At 55.3% G+C, this 26083-nt stretch overlaps 1 protein-coding gene across 1 annotated transcript in view; it reads right to left on the bottom strand.

Moving 5' to 3' along the window:
• AGAP3 (ArfGAP with GTPase domain, ankyrin repeat and PH domain 3) overlaps window positions 1-26083 on the bottom strand; it is a 148465-nt gene that overhangs the window by 79779 nt on the left and 42603 nt on the right. Inside the window, exons 2-6 of the mRNA XM_010563653.1 lie at window positions 13530-13588; window positions 6233-6320; window positions 5998-6083; window positions 5515-5656; window positions 3356-3490 (exon numbers count right to left, since the gene is read on the bottom strand). Coding sequence (XP_010561955.1) covers window positions 3356-3490; window positions 5515-5536 — 157 coding nt within the window. The 5' untranslated portion in view covers window positions 5537-5656; window positions 5998-6083; window positions 6233-6320; window positions 13530-13588. The remainder of the gene's footprint in view (window positions 1-3355; window positions 3491-5514; window positions 5657-5997; window positions 6084-6232; window positions 6321-13529; window positions 13589-26083) is intronic.

Here is a 26083-nt window from a genome sequence, read left to right as displayed (position 1 = left end):
CAGGTCTACTACAATCTGGGCTGATCAACTTGTGTTGGAGAAACCATATAAAGATGAGGTCTCGCTGGTAACTGGATCGCCACACAGGGCAAGCTCCTCACACAATCCACGACTGCCAGCGCTCAACCAGATCCCCAAACTGATGCATCAGAACCCACCAGTGCTCATTAGGAAAAGCCACTTACCCACTCATCACACCTCATCCTGTCAAGTCACCTGAAACTGGATCCTGGAAGTCCCTGAACAGTTCTCAGATGCCAGTGACATCTGGGGCCAATGTGTTGGGCTCAGCTCTCCTCAGCTCCTTGCCAGCACCTCCTGCCCCGTTCTTTCCCTCCCACAGCTGTGCTCAGGAGCGTCTGTGTGGTCCTGCAGTAGAGCAGGCAGGTGAGAGCACTGAGTACCTGGGATTTACTCCAGATCTCCTGTAAGATGGTGGGTCCCTCTGCTCCATTTGCAACTCCCAATTCTCACACTGCCTTCTCCAGAGCTCCGAGCAGCACACTTGGCAAGGGCACCAACACTGGCAAAACTGCACTGGCAGGTGTGCGGCGCTGCATGCAGAGGCAGCCTACTGCAGGAAATACAGCATGGCACAGGAACAGCAGGACAGATCCTGCACACACAGACTCAAAGGCCAGAAGGATCTCTCAGTTTTCCAGGCTGACCTTTGTATACTGCCAGCCATTAAACCTCACCCAGCCTATACGGCACCAGTCATCTGGGTATGCGGCGAGTCTCTTCCATGAAGGGACTTGCTCTGGATTTGGAGAAAGTACAAGAGATGCAGAATACCACACTTTCCTATGCATTTTTTTCAACAACTAATGAAAAAGAGGGCTATTAATAGAAAAAGTAAGGATTCTTTAAAATTTTAATTTGACTGGCTTTGGCTTCTAGCATTAACTCTCTGCTAGCCTGCAGAGTCTTAGTATCTGTGATTTTTTCCCTGTGTAGATAGGTATGTAGATACTCTTATATTGTAATCAAGTCACCTCTCAATCTTCTTTTTGATTTATTTAATGGATAAGCTCTTTTAGTGTCTCACTATCAGGTATTTTTTCCAGCCTTTGATTAATTTTTGTAGGTTTTTTTTTTTAATCTTCTCAGTTTCTGTGTCCTTTTGAAGTGCTGACACCCGAGTTTGACAACACTCCAGGCCCTGCTGCTGCCCTGTACAAAGGCAAGAATCCGTCCAGACTTCCACTCAGTGCTCCCCTGCTTACTCGCCCAGGGACAGCATCAGCCCTCCAGGCAGGGCGGCCCATGCTCCTTGTTCCATACAGCATCACCATTTGCCCAGACTGACATCAGTTTTGTTTGAATAGTCTCCAATTACCATACTTCTTGGGGTTTTCTGGGCTTCCTCAGCCTCACTGCTCCTAGTGTGGACAAACCCACTCCCTCGCCTCCTTCCTGACCGCACAAACTGGCTGTGAATAGACCCAGACAAAAGATGAAGTGCAGCACTTTGCAGGCGCTCACTCCTGAGCCTTCAAGCAGCAGCTCAAGGTCTCCCACCAAGCTTGCTAAGCAGCGCTGGTGCTAGAAGCTGAGTCCTGGTCTCACGTGAGAGCTTTCATGTCACACATCGCACTGCTTAAAGTTGTGTTGTCTATGCTCTGAGTCAACAAAGAGAAAAAATAACCCCAGAGCACAATTCGTTCCATCTTGAGATAAAAAAGCATGAGAAGCAGTCTAACAACCAGCAGCACCTAATCCTGCAGTGCCTTCCCCAGCCCCTTCCCAAACCCACCGGCTGCTACTCCTCACTGTACTGTGCTGCCTTTCAGAGAAGGGACACAACAGAACCAATCTGAAGGAATAAGCTGAACAAATTTGGTGACACACAGTGCCAAAGCTTTCCAGAAGCCAGGACCAGCTGTGGACACAGCCCCTCTGCTGTTGCTCTCTCCAGACTTGCTCTGCAAACCACTGAGTTGATTCAGCAGATTCTCTCCTTCCAGGTCTGCCGTGGTATTCACTATCCTCAACTACTCCTAGCTGTTCCTTCCCACCATTCCTCACAAGGAGGAGGAAGAAGGGGAGACTCACAAGCAACCTGCCCAACAGAATCGCCCCAGTTTCCCTAGGAATACTAAACCAATGCAGAGGCTGCTGGGTGCCAAGGGGTTCCCTGCCAGGGGCCAGGTGGGACAGTTTGCAAGGTCACTCTCTGGGCTGACTTCTCAGACTGTCTCAGAGGTGGACCAGCAGCACGGGAGGGGAACATCTCTACATGCTTCTGTGTTAAGAAAAGCAGCACTGTGACTATGATCCTCTGTGCCAAACCAGGAGATTACTGGAAGGTCACAGACTTATGCAGGGGAAGCAGGACCACCAGCTCCAGCTCAGAGGATGGAGGCACTTGAAGACGATGGCAGGCTCAGACCTGTGTCTTGCCCTCAGCCTATCTTGCTGTCCTGCAATGAACCAAGCTGGATTTTTGCCTTCAGGTAGTCCCGCTACACTATGATTTCCAAGCTTTCTTCCATGCACCTGTTCCACTTGCAAACACTAACAGCACAACTCTCCTCCTTTCCAAAAGCAGCTCTGTCCTGTCCCGACGCTCAGCTCCGCACAGACCCTTCCTCATGCATTGAATACAGATCTCCAGCTGCACTCCAGAAGACAAGGTAGAGAAAGGGAACAGGGGAATATGGAGTCCCATTACAGGGCAGGGTCCCGGTTTATTTAAGCAGACTGCAAACTCCTAGGACATGGCTTAGGTTTCCTCTTCCACCTACAGCATCCCTGTCACACAGACCCTCTCCAAGTCTAAGCAGAAATGCTCTCCCACACACTGTTCCCATGAGAAACAGCTGCCTCATCTGGCTGTTCAGCTGCTGCTCCCCTACCTCCAACACTCAAAGATTCTGCTGTGCTTCATCCTCTCCTCCATGAAAGGCAATCAAAAACCTCTCTGCAGCCTCACAAGTCCTCTGCGGGCTCATAGAGACTGCTGTGCTGCACAAGCCCACTATGGGGAAGCAACTGTCCCCTGCAGCCTCTCTGCTCTCTGGAACAAGTGGCTACCCAGAGGGCAGCCCCTGCAAGAAAGGCAGGAGAAAGGTACTGCCCGGCCCAGCCCTGCAGTCCCTCATGCACATCCACCTGCAGTTCACCTACATGCCATACACACAGGAATCCTTCCACACACACAGCATATCCTACTCCTTGGACCAGGTCTACGTGTGTAAAGCAACGGCACTGCAGATGAATGTGTGCCTAACTCCTTTGGCCTCATGACACGACAGCACGCCGTTCTGAGAGCCAGTGGTCTAGTGTAAGCCCCCTCTGTGGGACAGCACTGCTGCCCTGGCTTGCCCGGACACGCTCCACCGGCTACAGTTACCATCCTGGAAGACTCTCTCCACGTTCAGTCCATAGGTGGCACAGGTCTCGTAGTACGTGCAGCGCTTCAAATCATTGGAAAGTTTCCGTGCCCGAGAATCATCAATGACCCGGGGGTTCGTGGCACTGATGGCATCTGGAAACCAAAGGGAGAGGAGGTTAAAAAGCAAGCACCCGTGTCTCATCTATCCACAGGTCCCAGGGCCCACTCCTGGCCTCCCTCACTCCCTCCCTTCACACACTGAGATCCCCACCTTCATAGTACACCCCCTCTCCTATAAATGCCTTGGATAACAAAGTCCCACGTTTGTAGAAAAATGGATTTGTTAAATGAACCTTTTAAAATTAATTTTATTCAACTCTCCTAACCATCCAGTCACTGATGTTTCTGAAGAGAGAGGGCAGAAACCAGTAGGAGGTGTGGCTGGCAAGGCAAGGCAGCCTCAGTTGCAGAGTAAAATAGATTTGCCAGTCTCAACCATTTTAGGTCTCACAGCCATACCCTACATATTAAAGAATCAAAAGGGAGAAATCATCCTCAGTTTAACTTGGAAAGATGGCTCTGCTAAGGTGTACTCACAGTTGAGGCCTTGATGGACAACACTAAAAAATAGGCTTAATTTGTATCCCAGATGGCTGCTAAGTGCTTCCATGTTTTGGAAAAACTACTTTCCCAAGAGGAATCTGATTCCTTGAAGACATGCCAGGGACAGGCAGGGGCTGTAAATGAACCCTCTCAGGAGTTGAAGGAGTACTGGAACTTGCACTGTAAAGAAGTTCTCCTCGAACTCTCCAGTGGGTTGCTTAGTGTGACCATACCAAGGCTGTGACCTCACCTGGCTCTAAGTATGGGACAACGACGATCACTGACCCCTCTGCCATATCACTCACTTCCCCACTCCTGAGCCTCCACAGCACTTGCCTGCAACCCCAGCTCAGTCCTGAACCAAGATCACTCAGTCCTAAAATTAATTCCACAGTCTTTAAAAATCCAAAGTTTAACAACTTTGTTTTACAATCTGGGGTCCAGACCAGACACCCCTGCAACTCCCCTCCCGCTGTCACCGCCTGTCTTCCCAGCCTCAGAGTCTCTTCTTCGCCAGGAACAGGTCGCTCTGCTCGGGAACTGGGTCCTACCAAGACATTTTTTCCCCGCATCCTCCATCCCCTGCTCCCGCTCTCTGCTGTCACCCTTACATCCAGACAACTTTTGCAGCCCCAGGCTCCCTCCTGCCTGCGCTTTACCATCTACAGGCAGGAAGGACACTCTTGTCAGAAGAGCGGAGCTCAAACACCTGAAGCAATGCCCTCGTTGCTGCCCCTCCTTGCCTCCTGGGAACCCGTAGCAAAGCTTCTGGAGGCCAGGCTGCCTCTGACGCATGCTGTGCCAGGCAGGAATCCCGCTCAAGGACTGCCCTCTCTCCGGGCAGCCCCTCTCCATTGGCAGCTCCTTGCCCAGGCACGCCTGGGGTGCCCAGCAGGGCCTCCAGGCACTGTGTCTCCTGTCTCCTCTGCTGCTCACCCCCCCTGGCAGCCTCAGCTGCAGTTTCATCACAATTCCCTTACGGCCTCCATCCCAGTCCCAGCTGGCTCCAGGCCCCAGCTGGCTCCAGGGGAGAGGAGGGGGAGGGCAGTTCTGAGTTGCTGCTGCTCTTCCCCACATCCACGTGTGCTGGCAGCACCTCAGGGGAGACGGTGCTCCACAGCTCAGGCCTCTTCTCGGGGTGCTGAGAGCCAGTTGCCATCCCCCCAAAACCTTGCCTGCTGCAGCTCAGCCCCAGAGGAGGAAGGACAATGCACCAGCAGAAAACCCTCCCATACCCAGGCCCCTGCCTGCACCCAGCTGCTACAGGCAGAACCGAGGAAGGCAGGCCATGCCAGCAGGTTTGGGCATTTCGAAGAGAAAAGTGGCTCCATGAAGTAAGGCAGCTCTCTGCAGGAAAGTTGAGATGGTATGAGAAGGAATTACTCAGTTCCTCCAGGGCCCTAGACTAGTGCCCTCAGCAGCACCCAGTCCCACGTACAGCTTGCAAACTGGGATCCCCCGACACAGTCACAGGGCCAGCGCCCCGCGCTCTCTTGCTAGCGTGGACACGTCACCAGTGCTCCTGACCGAGGCAGGGAGGATGCGGGGAGGAAGCCCGGCCGCCCTGCTCTCACCCTGTGTGCCCACCAGCACCATCGGCACCTCCGCTGTGTTCCGGTAGCTGCAGAGCCGCAGGTAGTAGTTGTAGACTGTCTGGAAGCTGATCTCGTCCTCCAGGCTGAAGACAAACACCACAGCATCGACCCAGGCAGCAAACTGAGGGAGACACACCAGCCATTACAGCCCAGACAAGCATCCTGGAGCCCTGTGCCTGGAGCCACCAGCAAGGGCAGCCACACGGCAGGTACGTGGGGTGCTGAGGCCAGGCTCAGCCGGGCACATGCCCCAGGCCCTGTGGCACAAGCTTCCTGGCACTGCAGAAAGGCCCTGGGGTCAACAATCACCATAGGGGCAGCCCCTCCTCAGGCCTCACAGTCCTCATGTTCTCCCACAACCGGGCTCCCAAAAGGCAGCCAGGCAGGTCCCTTGCCAGGAGCCCTCCAATCCCTCCAGCAGGACAGGGTGGGAAGGGGCCGCAGGAGGTATGTGTCTCCTACCTGGAGTTCGGGGGGACCCCCTTCATCTCGAATCAGCAGCAAGTAACTCTGACCATCCACTACAATCTCCTTCTTAAATCGGCCACCTGGGGAAATGAGCAAAGCAGTGGGTCAAGTGTGGGGGGGAGCAAGTAGGGGAAACCCCTAGTGAAGGTTGAGGGGGGTCACCTTTAGAGCCAGGGAGAGGAGCGAGGACCCAGACCACCCCCCAGGCACCCTGGGAACCAGACCTTACCCTCTGGAGACTCCTCCTGCACGTAGGTGCCAGTCAGGTAGCGGTGCACGAGGGCCGACTTGCCGCTGGACAGGTTCCCCACGATGCCCTAAAACAGAGGCACGCGTCACCCACTGCCTACGTGCCCAGCACGCCTCCCTCGACACGAGGCCACCCCTGCGAGGCAAGACCACCACTAACCAGGCGCATGCTGGTGATGGGCAGAGACGGTCATGAGAGGGCACAGGGGATGGCACAACCCAGCTGGTACTAGGTGAGAAGCCTGGAGGCATTAACTGGTCTCAGTCAGGCAGAGAGCAGCAGGTACCGGGGTGCAGCCACCCAGATGGAGGGTGGTGAGGACCCTTGTCCTCCCCCAAACAGGCACAGCCCCATCAGCACCACGTTAGCTCTTCCCACAGTCCTCCTGCTCCTCAGGGGGACACTTGCCATCCCAAGCCACAGCCAACTCAGAAGAAAAAAAAACCTTTTCTCCCAGCCCACACATCCCAAATTTTGGGGTGTTGCAGCTCTTGGCAGCACCTGCCACATGGAGAACCAGAGTGGAGACTGGCCACGCATTTGGTACAGCTCCTGCTTCTGATACAGCAGCAAGGCACAGCGCTTGCTCCTCACTGCAGCAGTGACGCTGCTGTAGCAGAGTGCATGCTTCCCAGTGGAGCTGGCTGTGCTGCCTACACAGAAAGACACCTAGCACCCATTTTAACCAAGTTGGAAAATAAAGATACCTAGCACTAATTTTTAACTGGGTTGAAACTCGTGAGGCTAGGGGTCTGTCAGTCTGGATCACCCTACAAATTTGCTACAAAATGAACGTACCTATCCCAGGATGGGTCAGCCCTAACATCAGCATTTTCCCCATGGTTTAAAACACCTTTGGTGCCTAAGGGCTTGCAAGTGGCCTTGCCTGCTGATGGGAAAGCAGTACTGGGGTAGAGGGGCATCTTTTGCCATCCTTGCAAAAACTCTAGTTCTGACTGGTCAGCTTATATCCCACAGCTATTTCCCACATCCACAGGGGCAATGCAGCTTCTGGAGCAGGCTCTTGCGTTACTGAGCAGCCCACCTCGTGCTCCTCTAGCCTCAGTTGCAGCATCCCTCTGATGGAGCTGGAATAGAAACACCAGGGTGATGCGGCGGTGCCCTTCGCCCACAGAGTGCTCTTCTACCTCCTACCGATGCCCCAGGCCTGTGGAGAGGTGCTCTCAGCCAGGAGCCAGAAGAGCCGTTCCTAACTCACTTTTTACACAGGCCTGTGCACCTCAAAACCCTGGCTAGTGAAGAAGGCAGGCAAGCTCCTACCAGCTGATCACCATGCAGAGCCCAGGAAGCCGTCCTGGCCGAGCTGGGGCCACAGCTCACTGTATCTGGGCAAAGCGAGCTCCCGCTCCTTTTCCACATGGCTTCCCAAAAAGCATCTAACCTACCTTTGGCTTTGGATAGTCTGACCTTACCATGAAGCTTCTGGTATGCAACCGACTCCTGTTTTAGAGCACCCTACACCTCCTCCTGTGCCTAAACCACACTCCCAGTGCTCCCATGAAGACATCCTGGGGGTGGGTGTCCAACACACCAACATGGCCATTCGGAGTACCTGCCCGTACTGCCCCACACGATCCAGAGCCTGAGGGTTTCTCCACTACTGAAGGTTCACTCTGCCCCACTGAATGCATGACTGCAACAGACTTGTTGTTGTTGTTGCCCAGCATATCGGCCTTTGTACGCATCGTCCTTCTCTGTCCCCAATATTAGTTAGCATGGATTGTGGGGACTTGCTGTTTCACTGGGATTTAAGAGGTCTGGTACATCTACCAGACAGAAGCCACCAGAGACACCCCCGTGCAGACCTCCCAATGGGGCTGCTGTGTTTCTGGAAAATCCAATATCCCCTGCGTGTCCACAGCTGCTTCACAGTAAATGCGCAGTGACACCGAAGTGTCTGGCAGCACACCGCTGACCATGCACCCTTCCTGAGCACACCACAAGACCAGACCACAAGATTCACAGCATGTGTGGAGTGCCCGCATTTGCTGGAAATATCAGAGTCTCCACAGAGGTGCTGACCAGACATGGTGGGTGCCTTTCTGCACAGGAAGTCCCAAGCAGAGTACAGTATCTTTATGATGAAAATTCCAAGAAGGCGCACAGCACTGAAAAGGTAATAGCATTCACAAAAATAGCACATACACTTACCTATACAAGAGACAAAATCAAAATCCCAAGTCTAGTCACTTGTCGCTAAGCATCGCCTGGGTATCAGAAACTGGCACAAGGCACGGCGGTGTCAGAGCTCTCCATTTGTCTGCTGTCACGGGAGAACCCTCCAGCTAGTCCAACTCCCGGAATCGTGGACGTGGCACTGCCGGCCAACTCAGGGAAGAGCCCGCGCAGCTGAGCAAGGACCAGCTCCTTCCCAAGCAGGTGCCGCGTGCCGTACCCTCACCCCGTCCACAGCCAGCCTCAGCCTGGCCCCTCCGAGCACCAGGAACGAAACCTGCTGCGCGCTCAGCCCAGACCCAGCCTGGCAAGGGACACGTCGCCCCGAGAGACCCGAGTCCCATCCGCTGGGGCTGGGGGCTGCTCTCCCCACCTGGCCCGCTGCTTTTGGCTGTGCCCACTCCTGCGCTCCCAGGGCTAGGGAAGGCGTCCCCAGCGCAGTCCGCCCGCACCAGGGGACAGGACCGAGCCGCGCTGTCGGGGCAGGGCCTCCAGAGCCCAACAACATGCTTGGGTAACGCTTCCTCATAATGTCCAAGCCTGGGCCATGACGACTTCAGCTCCAGCCACTGGCTCTTCGCCGCTTGCCAAGACCCACTCCCCATCTCCGTACTGGGGGACCATCGGCAGGTCTTGCAGACACAACCTGTGGTGACAGCCAGGCGGCAGGCTGCGGCACAGGGTGGACAGACCGCGCTGCCAGAAGCGGACTAACTGCAGTAGCAGAGCGCTCCACTCCACGCTGCCTGCAGGGACCGTCCTGTCGCACCCCACGCCTGCCCCTGCACCCACCTTGCTTTACACCCCTGGCTGTGCCACCAACACGGTCTGCACGACTGTGGAGCAAAAGGAATCAAGAACCAGTGGTCCGGCCCGGCAATCTTTGGCAGTGCTATTTTGAAAGCTGCTTGGTTGCCGCAGCAGGTCTGCGGTACAGCCGCGCACACAGCCCCACCAGCACCGAAAGAAGCGGGGGGGGTGAGGAGAGAGGAGTGGCTGGGAACATTAAAGCTGCCTCTGCCACCAAACAGAAATTTATGGCCAACCATTTCCAGGCAAAGGGATGAGCTTGGTGAGTGAGTCACCACCAAGCAGGTTCTCCAGCTTTCACCCAGATGCTCAGAAGCTCCTGCTGCACTGGGTCCTGCCCCAGGCTACCCACAGGCTCCTGGCGAGAGGCGAAGACACACCAGCCCCGCTGTGGCGGGTGCTCAGCCAGTGGCAGACCACGCTACAGGAGCGCAGGAAACCCGTCCGGTCTGCTGGCGCCTCTCGTGCCCACGCTGCACGGAGCCAGTGAGCAGCGGGACCGGAGCACCAGGAGCCTGGGACTAGGAAGTGCGGATTGACGCACTCCCATGGGCATGCCCGGGCTGAATGCATCGCTGCTAGGTCTGTCACCCGCAACCGTAATTACAGATCATAAGCAGCACGTTTAGACAGATGAGAACACGTACAAGACTGCAATCCTCACAGGTAACACACACGTGCTTCTGGAGCCAAGGGATGGGCGGAGATGTAAGGGCTACACGAACGCTGTAGCCCAAGTTATTGACGAAGGCAACACCCCTTCCTCCGGCCGAGCCCACCCTGCCGCTGCCACACTCCGATGGCAGCGTGAGCAGTCTGGGATGTAGAGAGTAGGGACCACGGCACAGAGCGGGAAGCTTGGGGCTCAGCTCTGTGCAGAGGCTAGCCACAGCTCCGGTCCCTGGGGAAACCTTTACAAAACAAAGCAGCTCCCCGAGGCCGCCTGGCAGCTGGGACTCCATGCAACATCAGAGATTAAACACTCCCAGCAACATTTTTGCTCTCTCAAACTTGGATGAAGGCTGCATTTACACTGTTTGCTTATAATCAAAATCCTGACCTGTATCTTGCTGAAATACGCTTCTGCTTTGTCTTATCCTTATCTGGTGTCATAAACAAGCTCAAACAGAGCTGACATCCTTCAGGAACATAACCCCTTAGAGGCAGCAAACCAAAGTAAAATGTGGCGTGTAGGCACCACGGAAACCTCTGTATCAAGACATGTTGGGAGAACAAGGGAATGCAGCCTGCCTCTGTGCTGGCCAGTGAGGGGCTGATACTGCCCAGTACTGGGTCTGGGGGACGAGTCCCTGTCAACAGGCATTATTTGTGCCCTTCCCACAGGGAAGGCAAGGTTTGCAGGAACTGCTGCCTTCTCTCAGACACAGACTCCTCTCAGCCTGCAGCAGAGATGGAGGAAGCTTCAGGATAAAATCGAGGTGGGAAAAACTGCTGAGCATAACTTAAATACATCAAGCTATTAAAAAAAAACTTAGAGAAAGTCCACTGACCACTTGTGGTGCAAATGGGAACGTAAGCAGGGAAGAAAGCGGTACAATCCTTACCTGCTGCAGGAGAGGTAAGGGAAACAGTTCATTCCCACAGAAGGAGGGATGTGGGCTGCGTTCAACACTTTGTGCCACGAAACAGAAGACCCCAACGGGTCCGTGGTTTTCCATACTCACAGAATTATGAATCTTGGTTCACAGGCTCAGTGTAGGTCTCCCCTGGGGACAGGGACTGGCAGATCAGAGACAGAGTGGGTGCTTCGTGCAAGCCTCTCCCATCATAAACAGTGTGTTCTGCCATTTATCAAAAGACCCTGTGTTTGCCCTGCACTAGGATGTCTTTTGGTTTCAGACCCATTTTTCACGGGGCCATGTGGTGCACTCGGTGAAGCATCACTCAGGCAGGACCAAGGACTGGGTGGCTTTGCTGCGGGAGCCACTTCGGCAGCACTGCTGAGACTGCTGCCGAGCCTCGTGCCAGCTGTGCAGGCAAGACCTTGCTCCACCCAGAGCACCTCCCTGCATCCAGCGTGCCTCTGAGGATGGGGTTGGGGAGGCTGAGGCAGGAGCTGAGGGGAGAGTTGCTTGAAAACTGGAAGGGAGCAAAGCCTGGGAACATTTCTTGCCAAGTCTTAGCCATTTATTTAGTGATTCCCATACTGATTCTGGGATGGGTGGTGTGTGGGGACCCCTTCCATACCACCGTAACCTGGTGATAACTCAGGACGCTTGCTCAAAGACCTACCTGTCTGCAGAGATCTGGGGAGAAATGCTGGGCCCTGCGACGGACAGGGATGGCCACACTGCTGGGGTGGGTGAGACGGGAGCTGAGGAAGACAGGCACTGTAGCACTGGTGCACCCATGGTGCAGCCAGAGCCGGAGCAGCACGGTGCAGAACGGACCCCTTAGACACTCACCCGAAAGCTCAGGACCTGCCTGGCTTTCCTCATCCCCGCTGGCTGACCACCATCCCAGACCCAGGCAGGCGCAGCTCTGCCGCTACACAAAGTCCTTCCCTTCGCAGCCGCAGAAAGAAGAAATCCCGGATGACCAGCCCACCGCCCAGAGGTCTGCCCACTCAAGCACAGGGTCCCCCGCCAAAGTTGGCTGCTGCAGCCTAGCCCCAGAGACACGATGGAAACGGCTTCAGCCCAGCAAGGCCAGGACTGAACGAGGACTCTGAAAGGCCTCCAGGCTTTTAGGAAGAGCTGCATCGGTCGAATGAAACCCCAGAGGTGATGGAAAACATGGGAAAAGGATTGTGCTAACTGAAGAACTAAAAGCTCTAGGTTTGTTTAGCTTGCAGCACTCTTTTGTAGCCTGCACAATGTTAAGATGTCAGAAGGCAATACACAGAATAGCTACAAGAATATTTGTGAACAGACACACATTTTGCAAGCCAAACTAACAAATGAATATTCAAAGTTTGTTTTAATTTTTACTTAGCTGCAGATAAGAAAAATTGTGGCAGCATGGTGCTGGTATGTTTTGCAAAAAGGCTTCTTGTTTCTTGGATTAAGATGGAAAAAAATTAATCTTGAAAGGGCTGAAGAGAGACATGCCAACAATCTTCAAAGGGAGTTAAGGGCTGCCACGGAGAGCATGAGAAGAGCGGAGTGTGGAATGGATTGCTGAGGTCCCTGAGAACTGCCAGACAGACACTCAGAAATGCCTGTGGCACCCTGCCCACCCCAACGTCCCTTCCAGAGCTGCTCCAGTGCTCGCAGCACAGTTGCCGAGTGTGCCTTTCTGTGAACGCCCGAACCAGCCCACGAGCTCACTGCCACCAGTAAGGCCACGCTTCCTCCCTCGCCACAGCCACAGCTTCTGCCCCTCGTGCTCGCCAGCCAGCTCGGCTCGAGCAGAACACCCTCTGTGTCCTCCGGAACCACTGACCTGTGCCGGCTCACAGATGGCCCCAGCAAGCTGGTGCACAGCCATCAGCGATGGCTGATGGCCATGGGAAACATCTCCCATCTCAGAGGTGCCACATGCCGAGATTGGGCCCCCTCCCTTGTGACCTTGTCCCACATGAATGGGCTGTGTCAGGGGCGAGAGAGGGGCAGAGGCAGCCCCCCGACCAGACACCATATCCCACAAGTAGGTGATGAAGCCTCGTTAACGGCATGCCCTGGGGAACCCGCCCCGTGGTGACAAACCAGAGGAGCTTCATCCCCTCTGTCTGGCAGAACAAAGCACCAGAGGTGACGGTTTCATCCCACCAGCATCCCTTCATGGCAGGGACACCACAGGGCAGTCGTGCCTGGGAGGTGGCCAGTAGAGGCCAGGAAAACACCAGCGCAGAGCTGAAGTCAGCAAGGCTCAAACGGGGAGGTGACAGCTCCCACGTGGGTAACTTCCACGCTTGGACAGCTGCTCTGAGGGTGATGACCATGGATGCACGGATCAGGATCTACCCCTGCTTCTGCTATGTCAGAAGGTCTAGCCTGTGCAGCAGTACCCGGTCGGGAACTGGAGCTCTGCTATGGCCAGCAGGAAGGCTGAGATGCTCAAATATCACCTTTTGACCTTCAGAGCCAAGTGCTCTCCCAGACCAACACTCTCTCCCTTACAAGTGTGAGCCACCAAGAAGTTCTTGCCTTCCCACAGCACAGCAGCAACCGCAGCTCCTCTCTCCCCTCCACGAGGCTGAAGCCTCTACGCATTTCCACTTGGCCACATTAAACATGGTTTTTTCTTGGGGATTTGGAGAAGCATCAGAGAACCAGGGGTATCCGAGGCACAAGTCGCAAGTACTCACCACCTTCAGCTCAGGCACCGAGCGACTCAGGGTCCATTCCTGGCTGTTCACAAACGAATCTGCAGAACAGAGAAGAAATCATCAGGTCACCGTGGTCTCCCTCAAGATCCCAACAAGGATCCTGCTACACTCTCCCTTCTCCCTCCAGGCAGGAGATTTATGGCTCTTCCCTCCTTTCCGCCCCATCCAGAGACACAAAGCTGCATGAGGTCGTGACACTGCCCATGCCCAGGAGGCTCTGCAGCCGGAGCTGCGGACAGGAAGGAGCAGCCGAGCCGAGGGCAGCCAGGCAGTGCAAAGCCCACACACTGTGAGCTGGGGACCCTCCCTCCTGCCCTGCGGGAGCACAAAAAACCCTACAGCATCCCCTTCCTTGAGGAACGTGGGACAAGGGAAGCACCAGAAACTAGAACTCTTTTTGGGAGGCACATGCTGTAAAGGACCCCAGAACCGAGGGCACATACCAGAGAAAGCAGTGCCCTGAGCACTGCAGTCAGGCTACAACACCAGTGTGTTGTAGGCAGTGCAGATAAAGAGCTGAAGGCACGCTATAATCTATGTTCATGATAGGAAGTGAACACAATTAATTATGTGTATGTTATGTAATTTGCAGAATATTGTAATAGGCTTAAGAAGGTTGTCACAATCAGGCACAGCTTTGAGTGGCGTAGGAAACACCCTCTCTCCTGCCACAGAAATCACAAACACTTCATTTACATCCAAACAATCTCCAGGAGCTGGTCAAACAACAGACTTCCCAAATAAAGCCAGACTCGCCAGAGGAGGAGCAAGAGCCTGGAGAACACCTTGAAGATCTGAAGTAGCTAGCAGCCACTCCTAAAAAAACCGGAGTCCTTCATTTGCCTTGGACAAGGAAGTACATCCTCCACCCAAAGCCAGATGACTACAGGGTAGGGGGCCAAAACAAAAGAGCAGCACTTGCTGTATGTTAATAGTGTAAAAATAATAAAGGATTTTTGGAGACCGGAAACCTGTGGGAGCACTGCTTCTTCAAGAACCTGTAATAAACTTGCCGAATTCACTGCCACGGACTACTACAGAAATGGAAATCTCAGATGGGTTCAAAAAGGGAAGAGGCGAATCCACGAGACCCAACCGTGGGCAGCAATTAAACACGACACCCCGGGCGCTACCGCTGCTCAGACGTCACCCAAGGCCGCAGCAGGACGCCAGGCCAAAGGGGAGGATGGCTCTAGACCTGTCCCAGTGGCTCCTCCTTGCCCGCCCCTGCTCCCAGCAGCCCCGACCCCACCACCGCGCTGGCGGTCCGAGCCCCAGCTCTCAGCGTCTGCACTGGCACTGCCCAAACCGGCCGGGCGAGCCGGCGGCTGCAGGTCTCTGCCGAGTAGGTGTTTCATCCGGGGCTGTGCCAAGCACCGCAGGCTGAAACCAGGGCAGTGCAGGAGACGCCGCCAGACCCAGGCAGGATCAGAGGGCAACGCCAGGCTCTTCAGCCATGCCAGAAGGCAGACAATGACTACCTTCAATCCCGTTTATGCTCCTGCTCTTGTGACTCCCAAGGGAAGGTTGGACACACAACGGCTGCGACCCTTTCTCTACCCCAGGCCAGTGCCTTGTCTCATCTCTCCCCACTTCACCTGGGCAACTGGTGGGAGATGCGCAGCCCAAAGCTGCGTGGGCAAGAGTCTGCGCCGGCTGCTCGCGGCTGGAGGGCTTGCAGGGGCCCTGCCCTCTGTGCCTGCACATCCGCATGCTGGTCCGCTGCTGCTCAGAGTGCACAAGGGAAAAAAAGATGATCCGCCACTGTGCCTTTACCATGGCACTTGTGCAGCCACCGCGCACCAGCACCTGCAGGCCACAGTGCATTTTTCCGTTGTGTCAAGAAAAGTTAAGAATACGGTGCTCGTACCTAGAGTTTACCATTCATATACTAATTTATTAACACTTCTTTTTCAGAACCTACAGACAAATGAAACACAAGTCTGATGCAGTAACACAAGGTTATTTATAACCATCATGAAGGTTCTTAAGAGGAATTGTTTCTTCTTGGTCTCTCTTTCACCTATCCTTTCTTTTTTTAGGTAGAGGTAAAATCTTTATTAAAACAACTAGTAAGTTAGGAGGAAAATGGTAATTTCTTGAGCCTTTTCAAAAAGGTAACAGGACACCTGTACCTCCAACTGCATTACTTGGTCTAAAAAAAGCTGTCACCTCCACCTATAACTCCTGCTCTGCTTAGCCCCTTTGTCAGCTAACTGTGATGGTTAAAGCAGCATCGGTACTTTCTCCGTTACTGGCATTCCCTCCCTCCAGATTAGATGAGGCAGCACACTTGCACTGTTTCACTATATACACCTTGTTCTTTAACTACAAAAAACTGGCAACGAGCAAGCAGGTTTTTTGAGGGGTTCTGAGTGGAGCACAAGCCAAATGCACTCACCGACTTGGCCTTAAGAAAGAGAGGCAGAGAGAGGCCTGGAGAGGGCAGACTATACTCTTCTTTTTTTCTGTTCTCGGATGCTCTGGATAGAGAAACCGTCCATATTTTTGCTAGTTGCCTCCTCTGCTAATTATTCTAGCAGATCTTTGTTTTTTAACCAAGGTTCAGGAGTTCATTAGTAACAGTTTGATTTTTGACTTGCTGCGAAGGCCTCTGAGTAAATCTTAACACAAATAACTGCGACACAATGCCAATTTAACTACACTCAGCCATACAACACATTAAATTATTAACTATCATTAGCACACTTAACCCAAAACACCAACAAACAACCTGTGCACCTCTGCTTGTCAATCAGCTCTCAACGTGTGCCAAGTCTGAATTTTAGTCCAGGCCACTAGCCAGCCCTGGTGATCAGCACAGCACGCCCCAGCCTGCGCAACAGCATTGTCAGCCCGCGGGTCCTGGAGCAGCCCAGCTGCACATGTGCCATCTCCACTCAGCAGTGCATGCCAGGGCGCTGGCACCTCTCTGCCCGGTGCAGCCGGAGCTCCTGCCACCACAAATCCCCGTGCCCAAGCGACGGCCCCGCTGGCGCAAAGGAGAGGGATGGCAACACCGGCAGCGATGCTCTCGCTGTCCCCGCTCACGCCTGTCCTACGCCCGGCACCCATCGACGCACCCGCAGGGGACCTCTCTAAGCTGTGCTGTGCCCCAGCTTGCAGCAGCCATCACCACCCAGGAGCTCGCACGCTGCAGTCTGGCTCCAACACCGGGCTAAGCAGGGTGAGGCCGTTCCTGTCCGGTGCAGCTCACCGTCCCCAGACGGCGACTGCTCTTCGGTTGCAGGGAGGGGACGGGGCTGTCCCTCCTCCGAGGCAGGGAGCAGGGCTCACCCAAGCGCAAAACAGGGCTCGCAGCGGGCACTGCCTGGCGCCGGCAGGTAGGCAGTCACCTGCAGCTCGCACCACTGCTGCTCGGAAATCCATTCACGACTGCAGCTGGACGGAGAGGCTGCTCGGCGCCAGATCTCTGTTCTGCCACCACCAGGAGCAGGGCGTCCTCCAGCCCCTGCCGAGGGGCTGCTTCCCCTCCCTGGGGGCGGTGGGGGCTGCTTTGCCCCAGAAGCAGCTTCTGCTGAGGGCAGGAGGGAGAGGTAGGAAGCCACCCAACATCGTTACCCGAGAACGGCCATCTGGATTTGGACCGAGGGTCTGCCCAGCCTGGCACGCCACCTCCACCATCAGCTGGGCACGTGGGAACCCAGGAAGGGTAGGAACATAGTGAGAGTACATGATACGGACCCCACACGTGTTTGCAGCTGCTGACTTCTTCAGCTCAGGGATCTCTTGTGGTTTGTCTATTTAGTAAACCCAAAAAACCTCTCCTTTGAGTAATTGAGTTCTGTCTCCTTTTAAAACCACGTAAAATTTCAGTTCCACATCATTCTTTAGCAAGGAGTTTCAGCAGTATAAATACCCATTCCTTGAAAACCCGCTTTCTTCTGTTTTAGGCTTGACTTCATTGGATGCCCCCAGCTCCTGCACCAGAGGCAGTGAGCTAACTTCCCTAGCTAGTCTGATCAGCACCACCCCATCTTTCACTGCGACCTCTCTTTTCCACACTGTGGAGTCCCGGCTGTTGGATCACTCCTCGTGCAGAAGCTGTTGTGCACCTTCCACCCTCTCTGCTGTCCTCCTCCAGTACCTCCTGTTTCGCGCAAGAGGACACATCCACTGCACACATCACTGTGTAAAGCATCTCACTCGCAACAGGAGGAAGGCAGACGGCTGTAGTGGAAGGTCCCATGTGGCTCCAGCGACTGACCCTGCCCAGACCGCCCAGCCGCTTCACTGCGGGAAAGCCAGCTGTAACAATAAGGCGCTCTACCTGCAGCGTTTCAGGGTCGAGATACCCCCAGTGTAAGTGCTCATAGAGGTATGGATGAACCCACTCTTATTCCAGTACCCAGGAGGGTAAAAGCAAGAGCTTACAGACTATATGACCAAAGGAACAGAGACTAAGGTGGAAGTGGCCTTGAACCGAAGACAGCCATGGGATTCCTTCACATTCGCCTGGAAAAGTTACCGAGACCCAGATGTTGGAAGGGCCAGTTCCCTCTGTGGCCCCTTCTAGAGCCAAAGTCACAGGTGTCGGGATCAGAAGACCCTCATGTCCACCTCCCATCCCAGGCTGTACCCATACACAGAAACCCTTCCACTAACAAACTCGTACATGAACAGAAGCACCTCTTGTTCAGGAGGACATCCCACCCCGACTTTGATCTGCCTGTATGGAGCACCACTCCTCACACCGACCCACTCACCCTCTGTCCTTCCCCATTAGCTGAGTGGGTAGGGTTGCCAGAGGTGTTTTCTACTGCCCAGATCAGGGATGAAGCAAGGCAGTGCCTGGGCAAAGCAGAGAAGTGAGGTGGGGAGGCTGCGCGTGTCCACACAACGGGGCGGGCACGTGTCCTCTGCCTGCACCTTGCAGCACACCTGGGAAGCTTCCCAACTTCTGCAGGAGCATAGAAGAAGCTTCACAGTGTCCTGCAGCACGCCCTCCAATGCCAATTCCCAGAACACCCAGCTTGCTCCACGAGTCAGTCTTGTGCAGAAGAACGGCGGCTACTGAGGAAGAGCACTTGGATCAAGCTCCCCTGGCCGCCTGACTGCTGGCACCAACCGGCCAGGCTTCAGTTCTGGCTTCTGACAAGCTTCCTGCAGAGAGTTTGGGGGCTTTCTTTAACTGTGCCTGAAAGCTGAAACTCCTCAAAACGAAGAGGCGTTAGTGTCAGCTTCCCCGAGTTACTCGGTTAATAAAGCAGCATTTCCACACATACGCTTCTAGCACTCCCTGCAGACCATGGGGAGAAGCTTGGCTCTGGTTGTCAAAAGGACGAAAAATGAATGCCTTCAGCTGCATCAACGAGCAGCCCGTAGCATGCATCTCCTCCTGCCCCAAGCGCCCCGAAGAGCAGCCTCCAGAAGATGTGGCAGTTCCTGCAGCACCAAGAGTTGCCGCTACTGAAAGCGAAGCCTTGACTTACACCATTCCTCCTGCCCACTGCCTAGACAAGGTACTCAAGACCATCAAGGCCACCAGCTAGTCCAGGAAGGCCTCAGCATCTGGAGCACAACCCAATTTCCACGTGTCAGGCTGTGGTCCATGCCACAATCGAGTCTTTCAAATCTGTCACTGCAACTGGCCCTCGGTCCTTTTTACACCCCCACTGCTCTGCTCCCTGGGCACACCGATCACCCTTCTCTCACCATGCAAGGGGACGCACACAACCTGTGCACACCATGCTGACATCTGGGTGACCCACGCACAGTCCTGCTCTGCCCATTCGCAGGCCCAAAGACGCCTCGTCGGTCAGCTCTCATATCACCCGAAGGTCCTGTGTCCCGCAGCCGCCTGCACCCGCAGGGACGACTCCATCACTTCATTTTCAGATAATTCCCCCAGCACAGAGCCCTCCCTCCCCCCGCCATGTTCTTGCACTTGCTTTCCTCCTCTACCAGCAGCTTCTCGCAGAAGCGAGCGCAGCAGCCGTGTGCGGGCGGCACAGATGACACCCACGGAGCTGTCAGAAAGGCACGTCAAGAGCAGTTTCTCAACCACCCAGAACAGCCATAGGCCAAGTACCTGACTGTCAAAATGTGCTGACACAACTCGCTGATGTCAGCTTCGTCCATCCCAAGCGTTGATCGTTTGCTGCTAACATGCAGCATACGGCAATTTCCTGCACTTCATTGGTATAAATTCTGTTAGTACAATGTTATACACTCTGTGTATCTGTGCTGCTGTTACACACCCAAATCAGCATAAGGAGGAAGGTCCAAGTCCATAGCTGCAGGAGGTCGACTTGCATGTGGGAGTCCCCCCTCTGACGACACCGTTCCCCTCCGGGGCTGCCAGACCCTCTGGAGGTGCAGGGGGTGATTCCAGCTGCTCGGGCACCGTTCCCCACTGAGAGAGGCAGGAGATCCCCATCTTCTCCCAGGGAGAAACAGCGACCACGTGGAAGGACACAGCAAGCCACCAGTGACCTGACCTGACCTGATCTGATCTAATGCACTAACCGAAATCCAGGCAAGCAGGTCAGCATTAGCACCTTCCACGCAGTGCCAGAGCCTTGGTACGAGCTTGTTTAGCAAAGATTGCCTCCAGCTGGGGTAACACCTTAATGAACTGTCATCTCCCTCATCACTAGGGTTCATGCAGGCATCAGGGAGTAGTGATTTACTTGATTAGCTTCACTGCTGGACTAGCTGTATCCTTTGGTGTTTCGCATTAAAACACACCCCGTCACTCTTCCTCCCTCTTCTCTTTGTTATTTAATAAAACAGAAGAGACCAGACCATCAGTGCTGCAGTTGAATAACCTCCCCAGGCACATCTGACCTCAAAAGCAGAAGCAGTGGACTCACGGCACCACTTCCACACCAAGAGCCTTAGCACAGCCACACGGTGGCCTTGGATCCAAGACGCAAGACACAACCACACAAGAGAGGCAATCAGTCTGACCTGTCCTGGAAAAAGAAGATTCAGGCCAATTTCGTTACTCCCCAGAAGCTTCTGCTCATGGAGATTTCCAGGCGGAGGCAGCTCTACTGCAGAAGGTCAAAACCCATATGGAAGTTTGGAAGTTACGGTGGACAGACAGTCCCTAGCATGAAGAAGAGCAGATACAGACATAAAGCACTCTAAGTAGTTGATGTCCCTCGGACAGTCAGTCATCCTGGACACCTTCAGTGACCTACAGACCAGACCACAGCTGTGGGACGGGCAGTGTCACATACTAAGGAGGCAAGACCAGAAGGCTCAATCTTGGAGGGTGGACACAACAGCCCCCTCTGCCTTTACAGACAGCTCAGTCGGAATTCAGCCACAGCAGTATGGACCCGCTGCTGCCTGCATCCACTCGTTGCTGCAAAGCTGGGAGGAGGAAGGGGCTGGCTGGCGAAACTGACTCCTCATCCATGCTGCTCCCTTCACAGGATGAAGCGTAGCAGGTTCATCTACCTTGTGCTTCAGAAGCACTAGTGCCAGACACATTTGGTCTCCACACACAGCAACTAATAATTAACTGACTCATTATCCAAGCCACTGTGGAACTAACTTGGTCACTGAAACCCTGGACACTAAACCCAGCCTTGAAACCAGGTCAGAGGCTGAGCAAACACAGCAGTGCCCACACAAACCACGTTCCGAAGTACCCATCTGCCCGCACACGCAGATAAAAGGGCAGCAGAGTGTGACGTGCCTGGGCAGAACCGCCTTTTCCAGGCCAGGCTTGATAAAGACTCAACGCTGGCAGGAGCAGAGATTTCTCCAGGTCAAGGACCAACACAGGCAAGGCCAGTGTTCCCGTCAGAGAGCTTAGCCAATGCAGATGCCCTGTGCAGGACATGATCTTAGCGAGGATTATCTCACCAGAGCTTTAAATACTCTGCAGCAGTGAAAGGAGAGGATCTTGCATATCTCTGGGAGAAAAGGGCGTGATTACGAACTGCTACTCTTGCTCCTTAGCTAGCGCATGCAGCAGCAGCTGGTGCCATCACACCATGTATGCTGTGCAGTGCACAGACTTCAGAAGAACCATACATTTTAAGCCTCTTGGCACCTACTACTTTCCAGTCTGCGTCTGAATATACACAGACCAAAGAACCGTACAGCTGGAAAGAGTCTGCTGAAAGGGACAACCCAGCAGAGCTAGTGACGTGGAGAGACAGATAACCCACTGCTTCCCCAACACAAGTGCTCTGTGGGGACCTACCTCACCAATAAAAACCTGTTCCAAATTTGTCTGACCTCAGCTCTAGCTGTTTAACCCCACAAGCAAAGGCAAGTTAAGATTATAAAAGGCACTGTTTCTTGAAGTTCCCTCTTCCTATGGATACCTGTCGACTGTAATCAGAACACCTCCACACCTACTGCACACATCTCCTCCAATCTCGTCCTGAGAATTAGGCCTCAGATCAGTGTCCCAACAACTCCTTCCTTGATATCTTCCAGACTTCTTAAGTTTTTCTGAAGCGTGGACACCAGACTGGATTCAGCATCCAAGGCATGGTCTCTAAACCCATTGTGACTTCTCTGCTTCTCACCAACACTCTCTGCTAAGCTGAGGCAGGTACCAACAAGAGATGATACATATCATTATCTACTCAATTCACTATGCAAACTTCACCTTATTAACGTAAAAGCGTCCCCTCTTCTCCCAGTAGCCTTCTCTCACACATGCCCTACACATTAGTCCTCTGCATGGCCAAACACCAAACAGGAGAGTAAAGGGAGTTACCTTAAAGCACTTTCAAAAGCAGGGCATCTTTCTGGGAGAGGGGAATATGGTTGTGAGAAACATTTCCTGAGCTGTTGGAGATGCTGTACCCATCACATGATCCCTCCGTGCTCAGGGAAAACTCCAACCCAAAACTAGTCCAGTTTTTCCAAGCCTGTACCTATCACAAGGCTTCTTCAGAACTGCACCAGTCAATACCTCGACACCTAGAACCATTCCTCTGAACTGCTGTCCGCGATTATTTGTGATCAGTCCAAGCTGGCCGGACTCTGTGTTGACTTTGTTCTCTAGCTTCAAGGGCTCTTGCCCTCCCTTGGTGCATTAACAGAAAATCACACCCCCCGTCAGCCTTCATCCTGCTACACAAAGACCAGCTCTTTTAAGTCTTTTTCGGGTAACAAACTCTGCATTGCCCTGATCATCCCTCCCCATGCTTGGTCCCAGCTGAACCCCTCCAGCAGCACGGAGCAAACATTACCCATGTAGTCCAAAGGAGGTCTCAGCAGGGCTGTGGGAGCAGCACTGAGACCATCCTCCTGACTCTCCAGTGGGCCAGGCTTTTCGGCCCTTGGTTATGTCTACACGGCAGAGTGCAGCACTGGATAGATATCTCAGCTTGCTATAAACAAAATACTCCAAGTACTGGAAACCAGGTAGCAGTGTTGGCTTGGATCTCTGCCTGGACTCATATATCCAGCTTTTCCAAAGAGCTGATAACCGCAACTGCAGCTGCACCCCCTCGGGAGGGCGTGTTGGGACTGTTCAGCAGCTTTCCTAGGGCTAAGGTGGGCAGCACTAGCATAAAGCATTGAAGTTTTTGAAATGTTGAGAGCATGTTAGAAACACTATTGGCCTGCAAGTCTGAAATAGGAACGGGGCAGGGACGTCCTGAGCTGCCGCATCCAGCAAGTCCATGTTGGAGCAGTACTAAGGTTGTGTGCACCTCCAGCCTATGGTGTCCTGGCTTAGAGGCTCACAGCTCCCATGGGAGTGAGCCAGAGCCCACAGACCAAAAACGCTGAGTGGAGAGACAACGGGGAGACAGGACAAGCAACAGCGACTTTGGTCGGCAGACTTCACCGCTGCTTCTTCACATCTTGTTGACCCCAGGAGGACATAGCTCGACGGGGTACAGAGGCCTGTACCGCTTGTACTGGGTACCAGGCAGATAATGGCAAAAATGGTGTTCCAAGCAAAAACCAAGCCAAAGTGTGACCTTTGCAGCTCCAGCAAACAGGGCTCGCTCTGCTGCAATGAGCCACAGTCCCAAGAGGCAGTCTGTAAAGGTCATCCCTGAGCTTGTGCCTTCAGTACAAGCCATGGCAGCAAATGCTAACCACCCCGACACGCAGTGGTCTCGCATTAGCTGGCTGGTCACTGCTAGAGAGGGCTCCAAGCCCCAGCGAAGCCTCAGAAGGCTCTCCAGCAGATGGACCCAAAGGGACCACCCACCTGTCCCAGCAGAGGAGCCAGGGGAGGGGCGAGGACACTAACACAAGCGCTCAACCTCAGCTGCTCCCCTGGGAATGTGGCCACCGGGGCCGGCTTGCTGCTGGCGCAGCTCCCGCTGGAAGCCGCCGGCAAGCAGGAACAGGCCCCCCGCTGCATGGGCAGGGCCCGGCCCTCCCTGCCTGGATACACCCACATTCCCCAGCCATGAGCACAGCCTCCCCTCGCCTGGGAACCTCCTGCCACCCAGCCAGCACCCAGCCCCGGGCACCCCTGCCAGCAGCAGGGCCCCCCGGGAGGAGCACACCGCAGGGGAGCGCGGCAGCAGTATCCCATCCCTTCACCCCGTGGCACACAAAGCAGCCTCGGCCACTGCCCGGTGCCTTCAGAGCCTCCAGGACCGTTCCCGGGAAGGCGCAGCGAGCCCCAAAGACAAGGAGAACCGGCAGGAACGAGCCCCCTGAGCTCCCCGCACAGCACCCGGGTGGCAGCAGAGCTCAGGCTGCCAGCAGCGCTGCTCCTGTGCTGGTCCCTGGAGCCCAGCCCTCCTGGAAAGCATCCTGGGCACAAAGCTCTGGGCAGCTGCTGCCTTGGGAGCGTGCAGATTCCTCCAGGAGCCCGCCAGCCTGCCAGGCCCAATCCATCCCTCCGGCACATGAGCCAAGCTGGGGAACTGCCTCCACGATGCCCCAGACTCCAGAGCAAAGCGATGGAAACACAGAGAGGCTCGCAGGCGCCAGAAAGCGGCTGCCCTGCCTCCCCGAGAGCAGCAGGTCCCGGCCCAGCCCAGCCCCCAGCTCCGTGCGTGCAGGCCAGCGTTCAATGCCTTAAAAAGCCTGGGGATGCTGTTCTCACCTCCCAGCCCCTGCCAGGTGGCAGGGCTCACTCGCACGTTCACTTCTGCAGGGCCGGGCACGCTGCACAGCCAGGGAGCGGGACGGAGCACAGGGGCACAGGCAGCGCAGCACCCGCACGCCCGGGCAGCCCCGACACGGGAGAACAGCCCACGGCAGTGAGGCCAAACACCAGATAGTGGAGCACCCGATGGCTGCTTCAGCTGCCAGTTCCCCCATTGCGTGCTCGATCCTCGCAGGGGTCCTGTCCGCCCTCCCCAGCCGGTCCCGTCCTCTGTCACGTCACTCAGGATGCCACCACCGCTCTCCGCAAGCTGTCCCGCACCCAGTGAGCACCGCCATGCTCCCAAACACACAGGGAAGACCCCACTAGAGCATCACCCAGACAGAGCCCGGCACCAGAAAGCTGCTTATGGGAGGGAGGCGCAGGCATGTTTCAGTGCTCCCCAACCCCCTCGTGCTGCTCTGCACCTCTGCTCTGGCAATCTCCCAAACAGTTCAGCACTTGCTCAGGAGCCCACTAACAGGACTCCCACAGAGTTTTGGTTCCCTCCGCTCCCCTGATGCTGCTGCACGAGGCTCAGCTCTCCCTGCCCTTGACAGGACACCACCAGGGCAAGAAGGATGTGGGGCACACGCGTTCAGCTCCCAGAGGTCTAGCCAGCAAGGAAACCTGGATCCCCGCAGCAGCACCTCCCAGCTAGCCACACTGCAGCTCCTTTAGCACCGACGACGACGGCAGTGCCCACAGCCACCGGGCGCTGGAACGCGAAACGGCCCCACGAATGCTCACGCTTCCTCGCTATGGCCGAGCTTTCCTGAGCGCAAACCCCACGGAGCACCGACCGGGCCGCAGTCGGGTGCCGGTGCCCAGCCCAGGACCTCGACTGGGACAGGCCACGGCCACCCATCCCCGCAGACCCCATACACACAAGGGGGCTCTCGCCGGGCCAGCGCCGCTCCTGCACTCACTTACCCAGCGCTCGCAGCGGACCGCTGCCCAGGAAGACGGGCTCGGCACCACTGTGGGGGTCCTTGGAGCAGGCGCTGCCGGCGCTGCCGCGCTCTCGCCTTCGGAAGCGGCTCGTGAGAAGTCTCCAGAGTCCCCCCGCCTGCCCGGGGTCGGCATGCAGCCTGCCCCCGACCCTGGCCAGCTCCGGGTAGAGCAGGTCCCGCTTGCTGGGGCAGGTGTGCAGAGAGCTGGCATCCCCCTCGCTCTTGGTGCGGAGACGCACGGGGCGCAGGAGCCCCCCCGACTCCGAGCGCCGCAGCTCGTGGCCCCGGCGCAGGCGGAAGCTGAAGCTTTTGCGCAGGGAGCTGAAGTTCTTCCTGGGGCCGGGGCTGCTCCGGCCGCTGCCCCCGAAGAGGTTCCAGCGGCGGCTGCCCCACAGCGAGCCCCCCCGGAGGAAGCCGGGGCCCTCGGCGGGGTGCGGCTGCCGGGCCGAGGGCAGGAAAGTCATGCTGCTGGGGCGCGGACGCTGTGCCCCGTCGGCCCCAGCAAGCGGGGACCCCGCGCCCTC

The sequence above is a fragment of the Haliaeetus leucocephalus genome, unplaced genomic scaffold (assembly GCF_000737465.1).
Source record: "Haliaeetus leucocephalus isolate CR32 unplaced genomic scaffold, Haliaeetus_leucocephalus-4.0 Scaffold0, whole genome shotgun sequence".
In the NCBI taxonomy this organism is placed as follows: Eukaryota; Metazoa; Chordata; class Aves; order Accipitriformes; family Accipitridae; genus Haliaeetus; species Haliaeetus leucocephalus.
The sequence above is the reverse complement of the archived record's forward strand: the minus strand, read 5'-3'. Positions and strand labels throughout refer to the sequence as shown.